A 20,758-nucleotide genomic window follows, 5' to 3' on the forward strand; every position below is an offset into this window, starting at 1 on the left:
AACTTTTCAAATGCAAGCCAATCCGATGTGCTTTACATAAGACATAAATGATTAAGAAATGATATATAAAAACACACGAGACAATAAAAGATATAAGTGGATTTTAAAACATTGAAATGAAATAAAAGATACAAATAAGCTAAAACTCAATGAAACAAAAAAAAGAAAAAAATACTCACTGTGCAATTATTACTTATTAGATTTTGAGATGAAACAGTATGAAACAAAAGAAGTTTTGTTGGCACAGTAAACACTATTACTGAGACATAGCTCCTTTAATTCTGGATCATTTTTAAGGCAACAGCAGGCTGATTGTGTAATCGTCTAAAAAAAATGTATGGATGTCAAAATCTACGTCTCAGTCCACCACTTATTATCATGGTTTTGACCCACATTTCGACCAATAATATCACTGAAAGACAGAGTTTGACAGTTAAACTGTAGTAAACAAGGAGTGTTTGTTCTCAGGATAGAAAAGCCTGTGAAACTGCATTTTTTTTCTTGTCTGCACCTGTTTGGACGTGAGCTTCGCTGTGTCTAAATAGAAATGTGTGTCAGTATCCATCACATAGCACAGTGCAATTTGACTTTGATATAAATCTATCATGGAAGTAAAGTAAAATTCAGCCATTTTTTAATGAACTGCAATCCAATCAGAACAATTAACCACAATTCAGATGATTCATTTCTGCTGAAGAACTAATATAAGATCATTCTGAGATCACACTACATAACAGTTATGTCCAGGTTCTGTGTGTGTGTGTGTGTGTGTGTGTGTGTGTGTGTGTGTGTGTGTGTGTGTGTGTGTGTGTGTGTGTGTGTGTGTGTGTGTGTGTGTGTGTGTGTGTGTGTGTGTGTGTGTGTGTGTGTGTGAATTCTGTGAATTTCAGCGTCTCAGCTGCTTCTGTCTATTCATGTGATATCAGACTGACTCCATGTTGAGATCAGGGCTCTGTGGGGGCCTGTGTGTGTATGCTTGTGTATCAGAACTTTGTTTTTTCTTCTTTCCTCTCCCATTAATCATCTCACCACCCCTCACATTTATCTGCTGACCCGTTGGGAACCACTGGACTAAACTAGCTAACTGTATATAAAGTAGTGTAAACTAGCTCCACCTCCAGCAGCTACAACAGTAACATGCTGCTCTAACACTGATGCTTCACTATTAATAATCTAATGATGTCATAATAATAATATATCAGTCAGAGGACCAAACCACTACTTTTACTGTAATACTGCATACTACATCGCTCATAATACTACAGTACTTTTACTGTAATACTGCATACTACATCACTCATAATACTGCAGTACTTTTACTGTAATACTGCATACTACATCACTCATAATACTGCAGTACTTTTACTGTAATACTGCATACTACATCACTCATAATACTTCAGTACTTTTACTGTAATACTGCATACTACATCACTCATAATACTGCAGTACTTTTACTGTAATACTACATACTACATCACTCATAATACTGCAGTACTTTTACTGTAGTAGGATTGTCATGCAGGACTTTTAGTAGTAATGGATTATTTTTAAATTGCTGTATTGGTACTTTTACTTAAGTAAAGGATCTGAATACTACTTCCACCACTGGTATATACATAAACTTAGAGTCTGTCTCTAGCTTCAAAACATGCTGGTATGGAGGACATGGCAGCATGTCTGAAAATGCCCCATCCCACCGTTCATAAAAAAAATGTACTAAATGAATTAAACATGACTTAGTAATTGACTGTACATTATAAAACAGCAGGAGACATGGAGGCAGAGTAAGACTGAGAGAGCTGCAGAGAGACTCCAGAGACTAATGAGCTAACTGCGGGGCGTTCTTCCTCATGTGACTGCTGTAATTGGGTCAGTCAATAGCCCTGTGTGGTGCTGCTGCTGGTTTAGAGGAGCTGGGAGATGTCTGACAGCTCGGCCCACACCACACTGACGATGTGGGCCACAGCAGCAGCAGCAGCCGGAGAGCTGCCTCCAACCAACCCAGTGTCTGCTCACTTACTGTAGCAGAGAAGCATGTTCAGACAGCAGGGAGTTAGACAACTGACTTATAAGATGTAAAAAATAATCTTATTTAATAATTAAGCTTTTTGTTTAATTGCACTTTTTGTTTTTTTCAGCTTTACTCGTTTTGCATTTTTAATGACATCTGTACATTTTCTTTTTAAGCACTGCGTCAGAGATTAGTGTGAACGTAGAATAGATGATGTCAGTAGATCTATGAATCTCACTTTACATGATTTATTTATGATCGTATTTATTTATTTATTCATTTGATTGCTGCTTTGTTAAGTCAGAGGTTAAGGATGTTATATTATGACATTGCATGAGGCATCACAGTTCATTCTCAAACGTTGGAAACATTCTAAACTCAAGTTCCACTAACTAGCTTATGCCATCAGATCCAGCAGCGTTCCTTCTACTCATACTCATATGGACTATTTTATTAGTATTATTTACTGTGATTATGACTCTGCTTGATTACCAATTTTCAGTCAAGTGTGATAAGTCTGTGTCAACTGTTTTGTCTCACTGAAGCACAGCACCTTATATTTCTAGTTGACTGCTTATGCCACACACATTTAGGGTAATTATCCATTGATCTTGACGCCAGTGACCTGCAAGTGTGCTCAGAATGCCTCAGGCTTCATACTTGTGTTAGTTGGACCACAATTGGCTCCAAATGAGTCTTGATGTCGCAAATCATGCTGGTACGCTCCCACCTTTCATTCAGATTGAAGGCGAGCACAGAGACACTTTCCTCCATTAGCAGATGATGTGAAAACAAACTCATCATTCTGCACTGAGACAAGAACAACATCACAGCGAAGGAACAAGAGGAAAAACATATTTTTGAGTGGGTGAGGACTTTTGATATTCATAATGGTAGAATCTGTGCCAGCTCCCTTTGTCTTTATTTTGGCTGGTCTGGAATGACATTTTAGGTAGTGTTTGAAGGTTTTGAAGTCTTTAATTAGTCTTTCAGAGTGCTCCAGATTCCCTGCTCACCTAACCAGAAAACAAACTCACTTCACCATTTACTGCTTATGTTTTGCAGAGCCTGCAGCAAACCTATACTGTACACACACCACTGTGTAACGTGTGTGTGTCTGTTTGTGTGTGTGTGTGTGTGTGTGTGTGCGTGTGTGTGTGTTTGCGTGTGCACACACTAATGAATGTTTACATGAAATGCTGTCAGGCTGAGTGGGCGTTAACTTGAGACCTAGTGTACATTCTTTTCTAGTTAAGTGTTCACAGATCTTCTTTTCCTCTTTTAGGTTTTCACAGTAATTATGGAGGTTTCTCCAGCAGCTGCCCTAAAACCATATCTGTGTACATAAACCGGATGAGAGGGTGAAACTAGAAGAATGTTTAGTGTGGTGTTGAGATGCTGAAAAGTGGCCTTTGCACTGCACTGAACTTGGCTTTACCTTAGAGGGATTGCATATATTCCATTTTTGTCATCTTTATAGACTGAAATCACACATTTATTATATTTTTCTATTTTGGTTCATCTTAGTCTCAGTGAGTTCAGCTGCTTTGGTTTGCTGTTTTTACCCTCTCAATGCTGTAATTAGGGATTCAAGCTTGTAAGGCCAAAACCAACTTGTGTGACATTTGTTTCCTTTGTCTTTTCAGCCCGTAACTAATCTAAGCCTCAGAATCAACAAGTCATCATATGACACCAAAAATTATACAATGCCAGATGACAACTTTTATTGTTTGTTATCATAAATTCTGAGCTAACTGGTCTTGAAACCATTGACCCAAGTTAAATCCATTGATCATGCAGATTGTGACTTACTTCTTCACTCTTTATCGGTCTGTGTCAGTTTATGATTTATTATTACAGTAATAATAATAATAACTTTATTTATATAGCACCTTTTAAAAACAATGTTTATAAAGTGCTTTGACTGACAAAGTAAAAGCAGTACAATACAAAGCAAGACACACAACACAGAGCAAGACAACAAGACTGACATTAACAATATGAAGGTAGAGGACAATGAAATGCAGTAAGGAGATGATGAGAATATGATAAAAAAATATCCATCCATCCATCTTCTTTCCGCTTATCCGGGGTTGGGTCGCGGGGGCAGCAGCCTAAGCAGGGAAACCCAGACTTCCCTCTCCCCTGCCACTTCGTCCAGCTCTTCCCGGGGGATCCCGAGGCGTTCCCAGGCCAGCCGAGAGACATAGTCTCTCCAGCGTGTCCTGGGTCTTCCCCAGGGGCTCCTACCGGTGGGACGTGCCCTGAACACCGGGAGGAATTCTAACTAGATGCCCGAGCCACCTCATCTGGCTCTTCTCAACGCGGAGGAGCAGCGGGTCTACTCCGAGCTCCTCCCGGATGACCGAGCTTCTCACCCTATCTCTAAGGGAGAGCCCAGCCACCCTACGGAGGAAGCTCATTTCGGCCGCTTGTACCCGCGATCTCGTTCTTTCGGTCACTACCCAAAGCTCATGACCATAGGTGAGGGTAGGAACGAAGATCGACTGGTAAACCCTCTTCACCACGACGGATCTGTGCAGAGTCCGCATTACTACAGACGCCGCACCGATCCGCCTGTAGATCTCCCGCTCCATCCTTCCCTCACTCGTGAACAAGAGGTACTTGAACTCCTCCACTTGGGGCAGGATCTCATCCTCGACCTGGAGAGTGCACTCCACCCTTTTCCGGCTGAGGACCATGGACTCGGATTTGGAGGTGCTGATTCTCATCCTGGCCGCTTCACACTCGGCGGCGAACCGATCCAGTGAGAGTTGGAGGTCACGGTCTGATGAAGCCAACAGGAGCACATCATCTGTAAAAAGCAGTGACCCAATCCTGAGGTCACCAAACCGGAACCCCTCAACGCCCCGGCTGCGCCTAGAAATCCTGTCCATAAAAATTATGAACAGGATCGGTGACAAAGGGCAGCCCTGGCGGAGTCCAACCCCCACCGGAAACGAGTCTGCCTTACTACCAGCTATGCGGACCAAGCTCTGACACCGGTCGTACAGGGAACGGACAGCCCGTATCAGGGGGTCCGATACCCCGTACTCCCGGAGAACCCCCCACAGGACCCCCCGAGGGACACGGTCGAATGCCTTTTCCAAGTCCACAAAGCACATGTGGACTGGTTGGGCAAACTCCCATGCACCCTCAAGGATCCTGCAGAGGGTGTAATGCTGGTCCACAGTTCCACGACCCGGGCGAAAACCACATTACTCCTCCTGAATCCGAGGTTCGACTATCCGACGGACCCTCCTCTCCAGTACCCCCGATAGACCTTACCAGGGAGGCTGAGGAGTGTGATCCCCCTATAGTTGGAACACACCCTCCGGTCCCCCTTCTTAAAAAGAGGGACCACCACCCCAGTTTGCCAATCCAGAGGCACTGCCCCCGATGTCCACGCGATGTTGCAGAGTCGTGTCAACCATGACAGCCCCACAACATCCAGGGCCTTGAGGAACTCCGGGCGGATCTCATCCACACCCGGGGCCTTGCCACCGAGGAGCTTTTTGACCACCTCGGCGACCTCAGCCCCAGAGATAGGGGAGCCCACACCCGGGTCCCCAGGCCCTGCTTCCTTACCTGAAGGCGTGTCGGTGGGATTGAGGAGGTCTTCGAAGTATTCCTTCCACCGATCCACGACGTCCCGTCGAGGTCAGCAGGGCACCGTCCCCCCCATACACAGTATTGACGGTGCACTGCTTCCCCCTCCTGAGACGCCGGATGGTGGTCCAGAACCTCTTCGAAGCCGTCCGGAAGTCGTTCTCCATGGCCTCACCAAACTCCTCCCATGTCCGGGTTTTTGCCTCGGCAACCGCCGCAGCCGCCCCCCGCTTGGCCTGCCGGTACCTGCCTGCTGCCTCCGGAGTCCCACAGGCCAAAAAGGCCCTATAGGACTCCTTCTTCAGCTTGACGGCATCCCTCACCGCCGGTGTCCACCAGCAGGTTCGGGTATTGCCGCCACGACAGCCACCGACCACCTTGCGGCCACAAGACCGGTCGGCCGCCTTGACAATGGAGGCACGGAACATGGCCCACTCGGACTCAATGTCCCTCGCCTCCCCTGGTACATGGTCAAAGTTCTCCCGGAGGTGGGAGTTGAAGCTCTCTCTGACAGGAGACTCTGCCACCATCGGAGCCAACTCACCACCAGGTGGTGATCAGTTGACAGCTCCGCCCCTCTCTTCGCCCGAGTGTCCAAGACATGCGGCCGCAAGTCCGACGACACGACTACAAAGTCAATCATCGAACTGCGGCCTAGGGTGTCCTGGTGCCAAATGCACATATAGACACCCTTATGCTTGAACATGGTGTTCGTTATGGACAATCTGCGACGAGCACAGAAGTCCAATAACAGAACACCGCTCGGGTTCAGATTGGGTGGGCCGTTCCTCCCAATCACACCCTTCCAGGTCTCACTCTCGCTGCCGACGTGAGCGTTGAAGTCCCCCAGCAGAATGATGGAATCCCCAGAGGGAGCACTCTCCAGCACCCCCTCCAAGGAGTCCAGAAAGGGTGGATACTCTGAACTGCTGTTTGGGCCATAGGCACAAATTTAAAGTAAAGGCACATTCCACCAATACAGGGATGCATAACAGATGTGTCGGCATGGAAAGTCTATAAAATCTGAAAGTTTGAGAGTGTAAAAACATAGTTTATACTTCATCAACATCATCAAAGTTGTTGATGTATTGGAGAATCAGAATCCAATGAAGTGAATGTCAGGGAGGACTTGTGGCATTACTCCTCTCACCTCTGTCCTGCAACTATTACCCTTCCTCTACTTCCTAAAAAATTATAGTCATTGAAAAATAATAAAGTTAAAATAATTAATTAAAAGTTTGATCATTTTCAATTCTGCTGCACTCAACTGCAAGAACAACTGTCATGGAAACTTTACAGTATAATCAGTGGCATGGAAAGGAATCGAGCACTTTGCCGTGGCCTCTTTGTGGCTGGTGATGATGATGATGATGATGATGATGATGGTAAGCTCCATTGATCTCCTAAACCAGAGGCACGTTAGCTCTAAATATAACAGGCTTGAGCTCTGACATTGTTTTATGTTTAAGAGGAATAAAAATGAAGGTGATACATGTGAACTTCTTGATCAAAGTCATATAATCACTGACTAATATTTTTCCTTTTCTTTGATGTGTGATGTGTTTTTCAGGTGGACTCATACTGCATTGTGTTGCACTTGGCCCTGATGATGAAGCGAAAGTGGCACACAGAAGCATGCAAGAGAGGCACAAATCCTAAATAACTTCCAGCATTTCCTGCAAGAGCCAGAGGAGAAGAGCACAAACTAGGAGATAAATGTGGGTGCATTCCAATACTCAAAAGTTGAGTATGTCCCAATACAGTGTATATCAAATGCTGTATACCTTTTTGCAGTATGCAAGCCGGAGCAATGACAGAAGACAGTGCAGCTTATGACAAAGTACATGTCCTAAATGTATGCATACTGCATGTAACAGTATGTACTTTGTATGGGCAGTACGTACTAAAAACATCTATCTTTGTTAATACTCAAACATCATTTGTGTGATTATATACACATCATATACATTATATACATTATATGAATATTCAGTATAAGATAGACAGTCCTTGCAGATGGAGAGAGAGGTGTAAGTCTTCTTTAACAAAGCACTCACACTCTTATTGACTCATTTTTATCACTGTGCTTGGTTCACACTTCATGTTTATACACTTTTATTGTACTTTATTCTTCCACATACATTTTGCTGTTAATGCTTTTGAACAGTTTCATCGATCAATGTCACTGTTACAACTACAGTGTTCTTATTGTTACTAATACAGCACTAAAGCTGCTACTACTCTCTACTGTGTCAACCACTTCAACAAACCGCTGAAGCCTCAAATGATACAACATTAAAAAACATTTAAAGCTTTTCTAATAAATTCATCTTTCAACTTTTAAAACTGAAACATGCAAACAAATTAGACCCAAAATAATTGCTGGTGGAAATATGACGCCTTTGTCTGGTTTTGTCCAATGGTATTTATTTATTTAGACACTGTTTCATTTTGAATGAGCACAGATGGAACTGCTGAGGATGAGGATGTGCTGTCTGATGCAATGCCAGACAGGACAGTCACACAGACACCTACTGCTCTCAGAGAGAGAAACTTTTACAATCTCTGTCCACTTCCTTCACATGTGTGGAACTGACGCCAAACCATATGATGTGTTATCCACTTGTTAGCGCATGCACACACACCATCACATTTCCCACTGCACATTGTCTTCATTACTGTGACTTCAAGGCAAATATGGTAATCAAATAAAGTGCAGGCTTTTATAGGATCTAAACATTTCTCAAAGTGTATTTGCATTAACAAAAATGTTTTCATTATGTAGTGTTTGCTGTAATGTTAACAAAATAATTCATAACTTTGATTAGTTTTGCTGTACAGTATTAAAATCTAAGAGAAAGTTCATGTTCATGTCCTTTTAATTTTAATGTATTTTTTTTTCAAACTGTTCAAATGTGTCTTGTTCTAGTTATTATTTTCCATAATTTATGACTTCCAGTCAAGTCAGAGCACGAAGGAAGAAAAATCATGTTTTGTAATATTTTTGCATATTCACAAACTTTGATTTCCAGCTCGAAAATCCAACAGCAGAGTGTAGTTAATGTTTCATTTGTCATTTCATAGGCAGTAATGATACCAATGTGACAGCTCCATTAGATAATGCCTCATTCCACAGATTCCCAAATTATGGCAAATTAGCTGTGATTGCACACACTTATCTTATGTTAACCTAAATGAAAACACGTGTTTATCTGCGTGTTCATGAATCTATGAATCTCGTAGGAATCCAGTGAAGTTTAGTGGATATCACCCACTGCTGCTTTTTAAAATAGTGTATATCCAGGACACTGTGCTGTCTCTCAAAAACTCATTAGCCAATAGGGACTCACCTCAAAAACCTGCCCATGCCTGAGGTTTGTATCAGAATTAAATCAGAAAATCAGACATCTCATTTCCACTCTAACCTTCTGACATGGTTTCATTCATTTCAGTAACTGTGGAAATAATTCAGTGTTACACAAAAAAAATGAAGATTAGGAAAAAATGTAATAGAAACGTGTGTATTACGACTTTTTTCCTCTCCGATTAATCATCTCATGACCCCTCACATTTATCTGCTGACCTTTTTCTACTCCGCTACATTTATTTAACAGCTTTAGTTACTTTTCAGATGCAGATTTGACACAATGGATAATATAACAAGCTTTTAAAATACAACACATTGTTAAAGATGAAACCAAAAAGCAGTGTGTAGTCAGGCTCACATTTCAGATGTCTATGAGTTGTTAACAGCTCCACCAAATAGTGATTTTTCCCTCTAAACTTCTCACATGCTTTCATTTCAATAAATGTTCAAATGATCCAATATTTCAGCAAAAATCAAAGATGAGAGAAAAAGTCCAAAAACTGAAAACACATTTGTGTATCAGAACCATGAATCATCTCACTACCCCTCACATTTATCTGCTGACCCTTTGGAGGGGCCCCACCCCTAGGTTGGGAACCACTGGACTAAACTAGCTAACTGTATATAAAGTAGTGTAAACTAGCTCCACCTCCAGCAGCTACAACAGTAACATGCTGCTCTAACACTGATGCTTCACTATTAATAATCTAATGATGTCATAATAATAATATATCAGTCAGAGGACCAAACCACTACTTTTACTGTAATACTGCATACTACATCGCTCATAATACTGCAGTACTTTTACTGTAATACTGCATACTACATCACTCATAATACTGCAGTACTTTACTGTAATACTGCATACTACATCACTATAATACTGCAGTACTTTACTGTAATACTGCATACTACATCACTCATAATACTGCAGTACTTTACTGTAATACTGCATACTACATCACTCATAATACTGCAGTACTTTTACTGTAATACTGCATACTACATCACTCATAATACTGCAGTACTTTTACTGTAATACTGCATACTACATCACTCATAATACTGCAGTACTTTACTGTAATACTGCATACTACATCACTATAATACTGCAGTACTTTTACTGTAATACTGCATACTACATCACTCATAATACTGCAGTACTTTACTGTAATACTGCATACTACATCACTATAATACTGCAGTACTTTTACTGTAATACTGCATACTACATCGCTCATAATACTGCAGTACTTCTACTGTAATACTGCATACTACATCACTCATAATACTGCAGTACTTTTACTGTAATACTGCATACTACATCACTCATAATACTGCAGTACTTTGACTGTAATACTGCATACTACATCACTCATAATACTGCAGTACTTTTACTGTAATACTGCATACTACATCGCTCATAATACTGCAGTACTTTTACTGTAATACTGCATACTACATCACTCATAATACTGCAGTACTTTTACTGTAATACTGCATATTACATCGCTCATAATACTGCAGTACTTTTACTGTAATACTGCATACTACATCACTCATAATACTGCAGTACTTTTACTGTAATACTGCATACTACATCACTCATAATACTGCAGTACTTTTAGTTAGGACTTTAGTAGTAATGGAGTATTTTTACATTGCTGTATTGGTACTTTTACTTAAGTAACAGATCATTCCATCACTGCTTTCATGGTATCTAGAGGATGATTTATAGCAGAAATACAGAACAATATGTTTTTCTGTATATTGTGACCCCTCAAATGATTGTGATGACCCCTTGGGGGCAACCGGTGCTGTAACGATGTGTGTGTCCCTGACAAGATTGCCACCCTGGACAACAAATATTTTAGCAGAACCGATGAATTCATCTGGGAGCTGAATTAGAAGAAATAAAGCACATTGTCTGCAGTATTTGAAAGATAATTAGTGTTTATGTTTTTTACCAAACCGGCAGCAAAAATAAGAAACTGGGTCATTCAATCTGGACAAACAACTTTATTTCTGGTAATGCATCTATACACTGTACATTCAGTCACTGTAGTATATAAGCATAGCTATTTTCAAACATAATCTCATAAAGTCCTTTACTTTACAATATAGTCCGTGTCGTGAGAGAAGAGGAAGGGTGTCGTTGGAGGAGGGATGCAGAAAAAGGGCGTGAAAAATGAGGGAAACAAGGGAGATAGATGAATAAGCCAAGCTCTTTTTTTCATACTGTATATGTGGCATTAATAAATGAGAAAGCTTAAATTTACCTTTTACATAAAAATATTTCTAGAATTGTAAGGTTTATATAGTATTAGCAGCAGCACAGGGCTAAAAAGATACATGAGGATGAGGAGGGGGAAACAATCGGCAAGGTGGCGTAGTCGTGTGTGTGTGTGACCCATACTGCAGGTCTGTTATCTGATACTCAACATACTGTTAAAAATATATATGAACTGGTGAAAAAAGTCATTCAATATAAAGACTCTACAGTAAAAAAAAAAAAAAAAAAAAAAAAAAAGAAGAAAAGAATTGGATTAACATGTTTATGTAGGGAATATTCTCTTACGCACTGCATTAGCTGTTTTTGAAACATCTTAGTTAAAACACAAAATTCAAAAAAACAAAACAAAATAACAAGACAGCTATTGTAAGAAAAGATTTCTTTTTGAAAAAGGAACACCATGTACATATATTATACAATATTGTAAATGAAAAAAATATTTACATTTGTAAATTCTTATTCAAACCTTCACACTGGCTAGTATTTGTCTATTAATATGGACTGTTATTGCTGCTTTACCGTCCATTATTTAGCAAAATGATTCTCCTTTAGAAAACAAGACGTTGTTAAATTGCTTTTTTCTTTTTGCGAGGGAGAGCGAAGAGCCAATGTCGTTATTGTCTCCCTTTTTTTGTAGAAAACCATGAGTAAAGTAAACTACACATAGGCTATCGACTCTTTTGAGTGTAAAAACAACTACAAAATGTACCAATTTTAGGTCTGCCAAAGTCGCAGACGCAGTGTCTTTCTCTGAGCAACATCAGTAATGTTGGATAAGAAACGGGCTTATTAACATAATGCCCTCTTTATTATCCTGGACAACTGGGATTAAACAGTTCAATCTTTATATACAACCCAAAGTAACAATTTACTGAAGAAAGTGGCTTTTCAAGATTCTTCTATAAAAAATTAATTGAACATGCATATCATTGATTTCAAATGAAGAAAAAAAAAAAGCACTCATTCAGGATTTAAAAAAAAAAAAAAAGCATTAAGCGTCTAGCATTTGTTCAATTGTTCTCTGCGTTGAAAAAAAGAAAAGAGTTTGTAAACTGGTTGGTTTTTTTTAGGAACACTGATAGAAAGAGCTGCTGAGCGAGGGAGGGAGGGGCTTTTCATTTTGAAAACCTGCAAACAGGAAGTTGATGGGAGACCCCACCCCCAACAGTTTCATCATCAGTTTTCCTCTGGAAACCTTTGGCCCTCGTCCAGGCACTTGAGGTTGTCCAGCATTGCATTTGATAAAAAGGTTTTCCTTCTTCATTTTTTTTTTAATGTCTTGTTTTTTTGCAAGTGTGAAGTTTTTTCTTAAGAACAATATACGGTTTGTTGCTTTTTTACTTACTTTTTCCTCTTCTAAATAAGACAAATTGCTTTATATTGCATAACACAATAAAACCCTTACATGTACAGTATCAATGCCCAATAACTGACTATATGAATGGCAAACCTTCTCAAATTTCATGCATAAAGAAAATATGAGTTTTCTATTGAAAAAAGTGAACATAACAGACAAGCAATAAAATATCTCCACATTTAAAACAACATCAACAACCAAAGGAAAACTTGCATTAACACCATGTACATTCTGATTGCATTGTACCCACTGTGTGACGGCAGATTCCTGGCATCTGCCTTCAGAATAAAATCAGATTTTATCCTTGCAAAGACATGTGACTGTTTGTTCAGGCTCCTATGACAATTTACTGACTTGTGAAGAAGTGTTGTCATATTGGTTATGACTCAACCGGGTGTTTGTGTCAATTATATTACAAAAAAAAAAAAAAAAAAGGGGGAGAATGTGTTGCCCAAAATGTTCCAACAATCCCAGACTGCATCAGCAAGCAACAGGTAGAGCCTTTTTTCTTTCTGTTTATTTACAATACTTTGCCTTAAGAAAAAAAAAAAACAGAACAACAGTATTTATTCGAGATGCATATAATCAACAAAATACTTACTGGAATTATATGGTAGCATTCATGTATAAGATGATGTTTTCAAAGTAAGATTGAGGACAATAGTGGGAGTACAATGCAGTATAACAGTATTTTGTTAGGACAAAGTGCGAGTCATTATTGTAAAGTAAAAAAAACAACAACAAAAAAACAAAAAAAACCCAACAACATATATTTATATTTACATACCTTAATTTAATTCAAATGAACATTTTTGTGGTTCTTGCCCAGGGTGCCCCATACAGCCATTAAATTATAGATGATTCTGATGTCAGTTGGAGTAAAAACCATGCCAGCTTTCATCACTCATATGTGATAAGATGAGAAAACAAGGCCACACTCACATCTGGAGTATTTCATCTTTAGAAGATCAACACTTCAGGGTTTTGACCCAAATGCTTAAAAACACATATGGCAGTCAGTGTGTGTGTGTGTGTGTGTTTGTGTGTGTGTGTGTGTGTGTGTAGTGTGAACGACATTGTGACGGAGACTGTTGGATATAGTTATTGATCATCCAAAAACAAGTGCTCACTGAATTTTAGAAAAAGGTGCCTTGAACACAGCATGTTTTTTTTTTTTTTCCTCCAAATTCCCAATTAAAGATTTGATCCAAAGAGAGAAAAAATATCAGTTTGAATACAAGCTCGCCCTCCGCTTTTACAAATTAGAAAGAAATGATTTTACCAAACAAGTTGAGGACAAAACGGGCTGCTTGGATTTTCAACGTGATGCTTTTTCCCGCTCAGTGGACTGTGCTGGCTTCCTGCAAAACCCACAAACCCATGGTGGCACTGTGGAAAGTTCATTTGCTTGTTTTGTTCATGTTCTGATTCGTTTGTGTCTTTTTTTTTTTCCTTTTCTTTTTTTTTTTTTTTCAATTTTTCCAACTACGATAGCACAGAGAAACAAAGAAACTGTCTTTTTTTTCCTTTTCTTTACATATTCGCTATGTAGTCTCTTAAATAGCTTATAATGTCTTCCAATCCTCCATCTTGGTCATGGCGAGGGACGGTGGTGGAGACTTCTTCGGGCGGGGGGTGGGGGGGGGGGGGACTGTGGGGGTTAAGTGTGAGCCTGGCCCTCAAAGATGCACCGCTAGAACACCTCTCAACAGCTGAATAACTGTTTAATATAATATGGTCTTTTTTTCTCTTTTTTAAAAGCATTTTTCATCACAGACGTCTGTCCAACAGTCGCTGACACACACACACACACACACACACACACACACACACACACACACACACACACACATTTGGTGCTGTGAGTCTGTTTTTCTTTCATTCTTCTGATCCAGTTTTCAGTTCTGTGAGTTTGGAAGGTGCTAGTCAGTGCTTGATTTAGTAATGCATTTCCTGTTGCATCCTCGGACTGTCGTTGCCAGTCTGTCTCCAAGGAAACTGCTCGCTGGACTGTTTTATGGGCGTGGATGAGGACGCAGGTTTCTTCTCTCTGTCTCTGCTCTGAGCACGAGAGTCTTATTTGTCTTTGTGGAGGGTGAACGTGATGGACAGTGGGAGAGCGCTGTGGCCGGCCCGGGACGCCTGGGTGAGTTTATGGTCTGAGTTGGGCAGATGATGATGATGATGGAGGGGGAGGGGCGGTCATGGCGACAGGTGGGTGGGGGGAACGGTCGGGTGGAGAGGTTGGCTGCTGGGTTAGTTGTCAGCTGGCGTATCCATGGGCGTCCCCTCCTTGTCGCTGTTGGATTTGGGCCAAAGTTGCTGCTGCAGCTCCTTTACCACCCTCTCCAGGTGCTCCCGGGCCTCCCGCTCCAGCAGGAGGTCGGCTCGGAGCTGCTCGCGGTCGGCCTCGGCGTGCTGCAGCTTCATCTGGAGGTCCTCGATCTGTAAAACACATGGCATGAAACAGCTGAAACCATACAGCAGTACACATGTGACTACAAGACATGATGAACTATTGACCCTGTTATTAACTAGAACTATTTCATACATACATCCTCAGTGGCTCTGAAGTCTAAATATACTGTAGATGCCTAAAGTCAGGTTGTGATTTGATGACATGTTTCAGTCATAATCACAACTGTGAAATTGATCATATTGATGTGACTGAACAGGCACACATGTATGGATACATTACATCTGCTTCATTCAACCCACATGAAATGGATGTAAGGCCACACTGTTCATTCACAATAATGTAACAGTCTTCACACGTCTTTGTAAGTCATGAACATGGGAATCCTTCACATATTAAATCTGTACAATAACAATCTCAATTCAGGTATATTGTCACTCAACATCATTATTACTTGTTTACTTCTGTAGACAAAGTTACTATTATTGACTATATGTTTTACTACTATTGTTTTTTATTGCTTTTGTACTTATTATTTATTGTTCTCATAATTTTTTATTGATGCTTTTTTTTAACTGTCCACTTTGCTGCTGCTATACTGTAAATGTCCCCATTGTGGGACTAATAAAGGAATATCTTATTCACCATCTGTCCCACATGATAGGAACTCTGCATGGTGTTGAATGGAACTTTCTAGAACACAGAATGATCTCCACAATCTAACATGTGAATCTGTGAACTCACATTTTCAGAAATTATCAGTAATTATCCAGTCACATAAAGACTGCTGCATATAGACAGTCCATTTAAATCTGTGTTTCTACAGAGCTCCATTCTTTGCTCCTGCACTGATAAAGTTTCTCGGTTTTGTTTCCAGTCCATGTGGCCATCAAAACATCTGTTTACATTTGACTTTCTAAATTTGACAAATAAATGAGCACATTCTCTGAAACTGACCCACGCTGAAACCAGTTATGAAACTTAAGTGTCAGTTTCTTCCTTCCTAAAGAATTTGAATGGAAGTGTGTGATGTGAAAATCATCACTAAACGTTTGCTTTAGTTTATACAAAAACCAAAACCTGCAACCATGGGAAAACATTTTAGTTCCTGTTAGAATACACGTACTGTCATATATACTGTTGGTTTGTTTTAACCCTTACACACTGTTCATATTGTGACTCATAATTAGTCTCTACACCAATTCACAACAGTCATTAATACATGTTGGAGTGTATTCTGTTTATTATTATGTTCCAGGACAATATTTTATAAATTATGATGAATACAACATGTTTAAATGTTGATTTTTTTTTTTTTTTATAAACACGGGTCAAATTTGCATATATAAAAATGTGTATCAGCTGCACAAAAATAAAAAAGATGCATTTTACTTCCAGTTTTGTATAATTGGGGTCACATTAAGAAAAGTCCAGCTAAAAGAAATGTGTATATGGTGTTTTTACAGCTCTCAAATGCTAAAAAAATAGGTCAAACTGACCCTGAACAGTATGTAACGGGTTAAAAAGCTTCTGAACTCTAAACATGTAAAACAGCATCTTGTTCTTTGAATGACAGCCTTCCAGAGACGGCTGCAGTCTCTACAGGGAGGCACACACAGCTGGAGAGCATAACCTCCCCTCTCTACTCTCTTGTTTTGTCTAATCTGCATTTCCCATGATGCCTGAGGGAAGTCAACGTCTCTTCCTGTTTCCTTTCGGAGGAGGGGGGAGGGGGGAGGGGAGGGGGGGGCTTATCATATGTCCGTGCACTTTGGGCTACACCCATTTATTTTTGACTTGGGGAAGAGGAAATGTGGCTCTTTTTTTTTCTTGCCTTCTCCTTTGCTGACCTTAGGAGAGCTTGAGACAGTTAAACACTGCAATTACTGCGAGGGGTGTTGACATAATCGTCTAGACTCTCAACCAGAGGACTGTTACTGTCTGTCTGTCTTCATTTCGACACGTTTCTCGGTCGTATCACCGAGCCGTCATTAAAGTTTCAAACGGCCTCGAAGGCCAGAGTGTGACCTGATGGTTTGAAAGCTGTGGCGAGGCGTTCGCTGACTGACCTGTGCCGAGTATTTGGCGCGGAGACGTCCGGCCTCGCAGCCTTTATCGCAGACCCTCAGCTGCCGGGCCTGCTCCAGCTCCCTCTTCAGGCGGATCCGCGACTCGTTGGCTTCCTTCATCTTCTTCTCGCTCTCCACTCGCAGGCGTTCGATTTCCTTCCTCAGGTTACGCTTGGCCTCGGTCGCCTCTCGCAGCTTCTCCTTCTTGGCGACCCGTAAGAACTCCAGCTCCTGGAGGAGAAGAAGAAGAAGAAGGAGGAGGGATTAGTAGAAAGTTTACGCAATTAATCACTTCCTATCAGTTAGAAAATTCAGTGTCCCGTGAGGCTTGTACAGCTGCTGTGAGAGTCAGTGGATGAGGATGTCACATGTCTGTTTGACTTTGTTTCGGAGCTGTTGACACCCAAGAACAGTGATTGGTTAAAAAGTGGGCTGCAGTGTCCATGCCAGTGTTTACATTCAGCCAAGTCAGGGGTTAGGGCGATGTGTGTGCTGACAGAAGTTAGGTTTCCTTCCTCTGAATCACTGGAAGAGTGCAAGACTCTGTTTGTGTGTGTGTGTGTGTGTGTGGTGGAAACACGCCCATAGCCTTCTCATGGGAACCTAGCAGTTGGGACAAACATGTCTGTCATCAAGCTTTGTTGGTTATTACAAAAAGAGTGAAAAGAAACAATCTGCATCACACCCTTTACTCTGCAGAGACTTTACGTAAGAACTCCTTCGACAGCGACAGGGTTAAAGTTAGTTCAAGCTAAACCAGCAGGAGTTAAAGCAGCAGCAGCTTGTTTTTAAAGTGACACACGCTGTAGCTGTACATGTAGTTTGTAGTTTGGTTGGGTTAGTGCTGCCTCTGCACAGCTCCTCTCCTCTCAGATTTAAAGTGAATGTGGAATACTGTCGTGCTGGAATCGCTATTCTTTGCTCGGGATGCTTTTTGTGTGTGTGTGTGTGTGTGCGTGTGTGTGCGTGCGTGTGCATGTATGTCGCTCGCCCACACAGACTCCTTCGTCGGCATTTTCTTGTTCTCATTCCAAGACCAAAAATAAAAATGGAAGTCTGGCCTTTCCCTTCACAGAAACATCCGTTCTCATTGTTATCATTTGCCAACTCGCACTATAAGCTCTGCGGACAGTGATAATGACTTCTAATCTAATCTCTATTCTCTAATCCACTCCTGCATTTTGATGCCTAAGCTCTCATTTATTTTCTAAGAGAGCCAACTTTGAAAAGTTTCTGTAGTAGTCTGATTTCAAGAACATCAGGGCAAGTTGAAAGATATGATATGATGGTCTATTTTGACTCCTATTTATAAGAAGTAAGTCTATTTGAAACATTTCTGTGACAGTTTATTCACCATTTTCTCTAAATCCACCTTTTTACAGGCTGTTTAAATAAAATCTGCATTATTAATTAATTAATGAGCATTTACTCTGAATGGCTGTAGGTGTGGCCCCCACCTTCACCCCCAGCCAATCAGAATAAAGCAGCATCTTTAAATGTTCTAATGTGTGCAGCTGGAGACGTATATAGACAGTATGTAGAGTGTATGAAGCAGAGTGTGATCATGAATGAAGGGAAGAAGAAGCTGATGTTTCAGAACACTGACGCTGAGTTTCATCACTAAGTAAAAGTTGTTCATTTAATGTAGTCAGAAGTCTCTGACTGAGCTTCAGTACAGATGAAGTTCCAGCAGTGGTGGACTGATGATGAAGCTTCCTGCATATCTGATTTGAATTTCTGGTGTGACATAGTAACAAGTTCCACCTCAAACTGATACTAGAGTTGTCTTTGTGTTTAAGATGACCACCACTTTATCCTCTAACAGTGATATAAACAGCTGTGTACCTGTTGGAGGCTGCGTTTGGCCTGTAGAGCCGACCCCAGCTTCTCCTCCTGCTTCACCCTCATCTTCACAATCTCATGCAGGAACTTCTCCTTTGACTCTTTGGAGTCGAGGCCGCTGTCCAGCGCCTGCCTCAGACTCTCCAGCTCCGACTCCAGACCCAGCTCCGGAGGGGTGACGGGGGTCGTGATGGGGGCGGCCGCGGGAGGGGTGCCCTCGGCCGACGTGACGGTGCAGATTGGCCCCTGGGCGCCTGGCGAGCTCAGGTCTTTGGCTGAGCTGCTGGACGAGGTGAAAGATGGTGACGACAGGGAGGACAGGGACGAAGTGACTGTGGGGAGACAGCAGAGACACAAAGAGATGGTGAGTTTCCAGCAGTGGACGTTAACTGATGTCTTTTCAGTTGTCAAAGCAGAACTGATTTTAGTGAACCAGTTTAGACCTATAACACAGATTCTACTTCTTTACTTACATTCATCGCGGCTCTCCACTTCGATCTCCACCTCAGAGTCTTTGTCGTCCTGAGGTGGGGGTGGCAGTGGCTTGCTGGCAGTGGAGGAAGGAGCACAGGGGCCCTCCGGTGCCGGAGGCTGGAGCTCCCCTGTGGCTCTTCTCTTGCGTGGCCTGGCGCTGGCGTTCGCACCCTCGCCTGGGGGTTCACCTCCGCTTGGGTGGGAGGTGCTGGGGACCGACGGGGACATGGGACCCATCTTTCCCAGGGGTAGCGGTGTGAGGGCGACATTAGGGGCGACGGCGTTCTCCAGGCTCTTGTAGTTGTAGAAACTAGGATGAAAGCAGACATATTAAGCCAAGTTTAAGTGGCTGTTTCTCAATAAATCTAAATGAAGGTAAACGTGGTTATGAATTCAGCTGTGCATAAACACAGCCAGGACCATATTGTATGGTTCAGTTTGAAAACAGTCTATGCTGACATTCAAATAAAGTGCCTGCAGCTCTTTCCTCCCACTTTTAGGAGAAACTGGGCCAGATCAACTGTGATATGGCGCAGGCTGCACTGGCAGCACCATGCCAAGTGGGTGCCCACAGTATGAGTGTGTGTCAAATGTGTGTGTGAATGGTGGCGTGTGGGAGGCGGTGGTACAGTCAGACTTGACCCCCGTGACACCAGCCCACCCAGACAAGTGAGAGAGCATGCTGGGAGCTCATCAGATCTAACTGAACAAAATGGCTGTGGTGTCTCGTAGTAAAAGCTCCTCTCAGGAAAACAGATATTACATCGTCTCCACTTCATTTTCCTTGAAAGCCAGTTAAGTGTTTTGTTTGTGTGAGTGATGTGGTTCTCCTGTTCTGTGCTGGACTCACCTGTCTCTCAGCAGGGCCAGAGGGTGACTGGAGGGTTCCTTATCAGCAGCAGAGATATGTGGAGACCAAGGTCTGAACGCTGAGGGTCTCTGCCTGGGCTGGATGCAGTTAAGCCCCTGAAAAAAAAGAGCAATAATGTGAGATGTAAGAAAATGTATTCAAGATACACACACTCTGAATCTCTCTGGTTTTAAATCTTTGGATCTGTTGATATTGTGATGATAATGATACATCATTTTCTTCTCCTTCATTTGAAAAACAAAAACTACAAGAACTTAAAGTCCCCCTCCACTCAAAAGTCTTTTCAGCATAAAAGCGTTTACTTTTGATTGTGGGGAAATGACATCACGTCTGATAATCACTGTAGATAATGATGACATACCATCAGCTATCAGACTGTACAACACCACAGCAACAACCAGTACCTCCCACTCCCACTAATGCATTGTTTATTTATTGTTTATTGT

At 41.6% G+C, this 20,758-nt stretch overlaps 1 protein-coding gene across 1 annotated transcript in view; it reads right to left on the minus strand.

Annotated features, from left to right (window-relative positions):
- Window positions 1–10,994: 10,994 nt before the first annotated feature.
- skia (v-ski avian sarcoma viral oncogene homolog a) overlaps window positions 10,995–20,758 on the minus strand; it is an 80,282-nt gene continuing 70,518 nt past the window's right edge. The window contains exons 3-7 of the mRNA XM_062427584.1: window positions 20,292–20,407; window positions 19,441–19,751; window positions 18,971–19,299; window positions 17,126–17,356; window positions 10,995–15,085 (exon numbers count right to left, since the gene is read on the minus strand). Coding sequence (XP_062283568.1) covers window positions 14,897–15,085; window positions 17,126–17,356; window positions 18,971–19,299; window positions 19,441–19,751; window positions 20,292–20,407 — 1,176 coding nt within the window. The 3' untranslated portion in view covers window positions 10,995–14,896. The remainder of the gene's footprint in view (window positions 15,086–17,125; window positions 17,357–18,970; window positions 19,300–19,440; window positions 19,752–20,291; window positions 20,408–20,758) is intronic.

Source organism: Scomber scombrus, chromosome 10 (genome assembly GCF_963691925.1).
Source record: "Scomber scombrus chromosome 10, fScoSco1.1, whole genome shotgun sequence".
Lineage (NCBI taxonomy): Eukaryota > Metazoa > Chordata > Actinopteri > Scombriformes > Scombridae > Scomber > Scomber scombrus.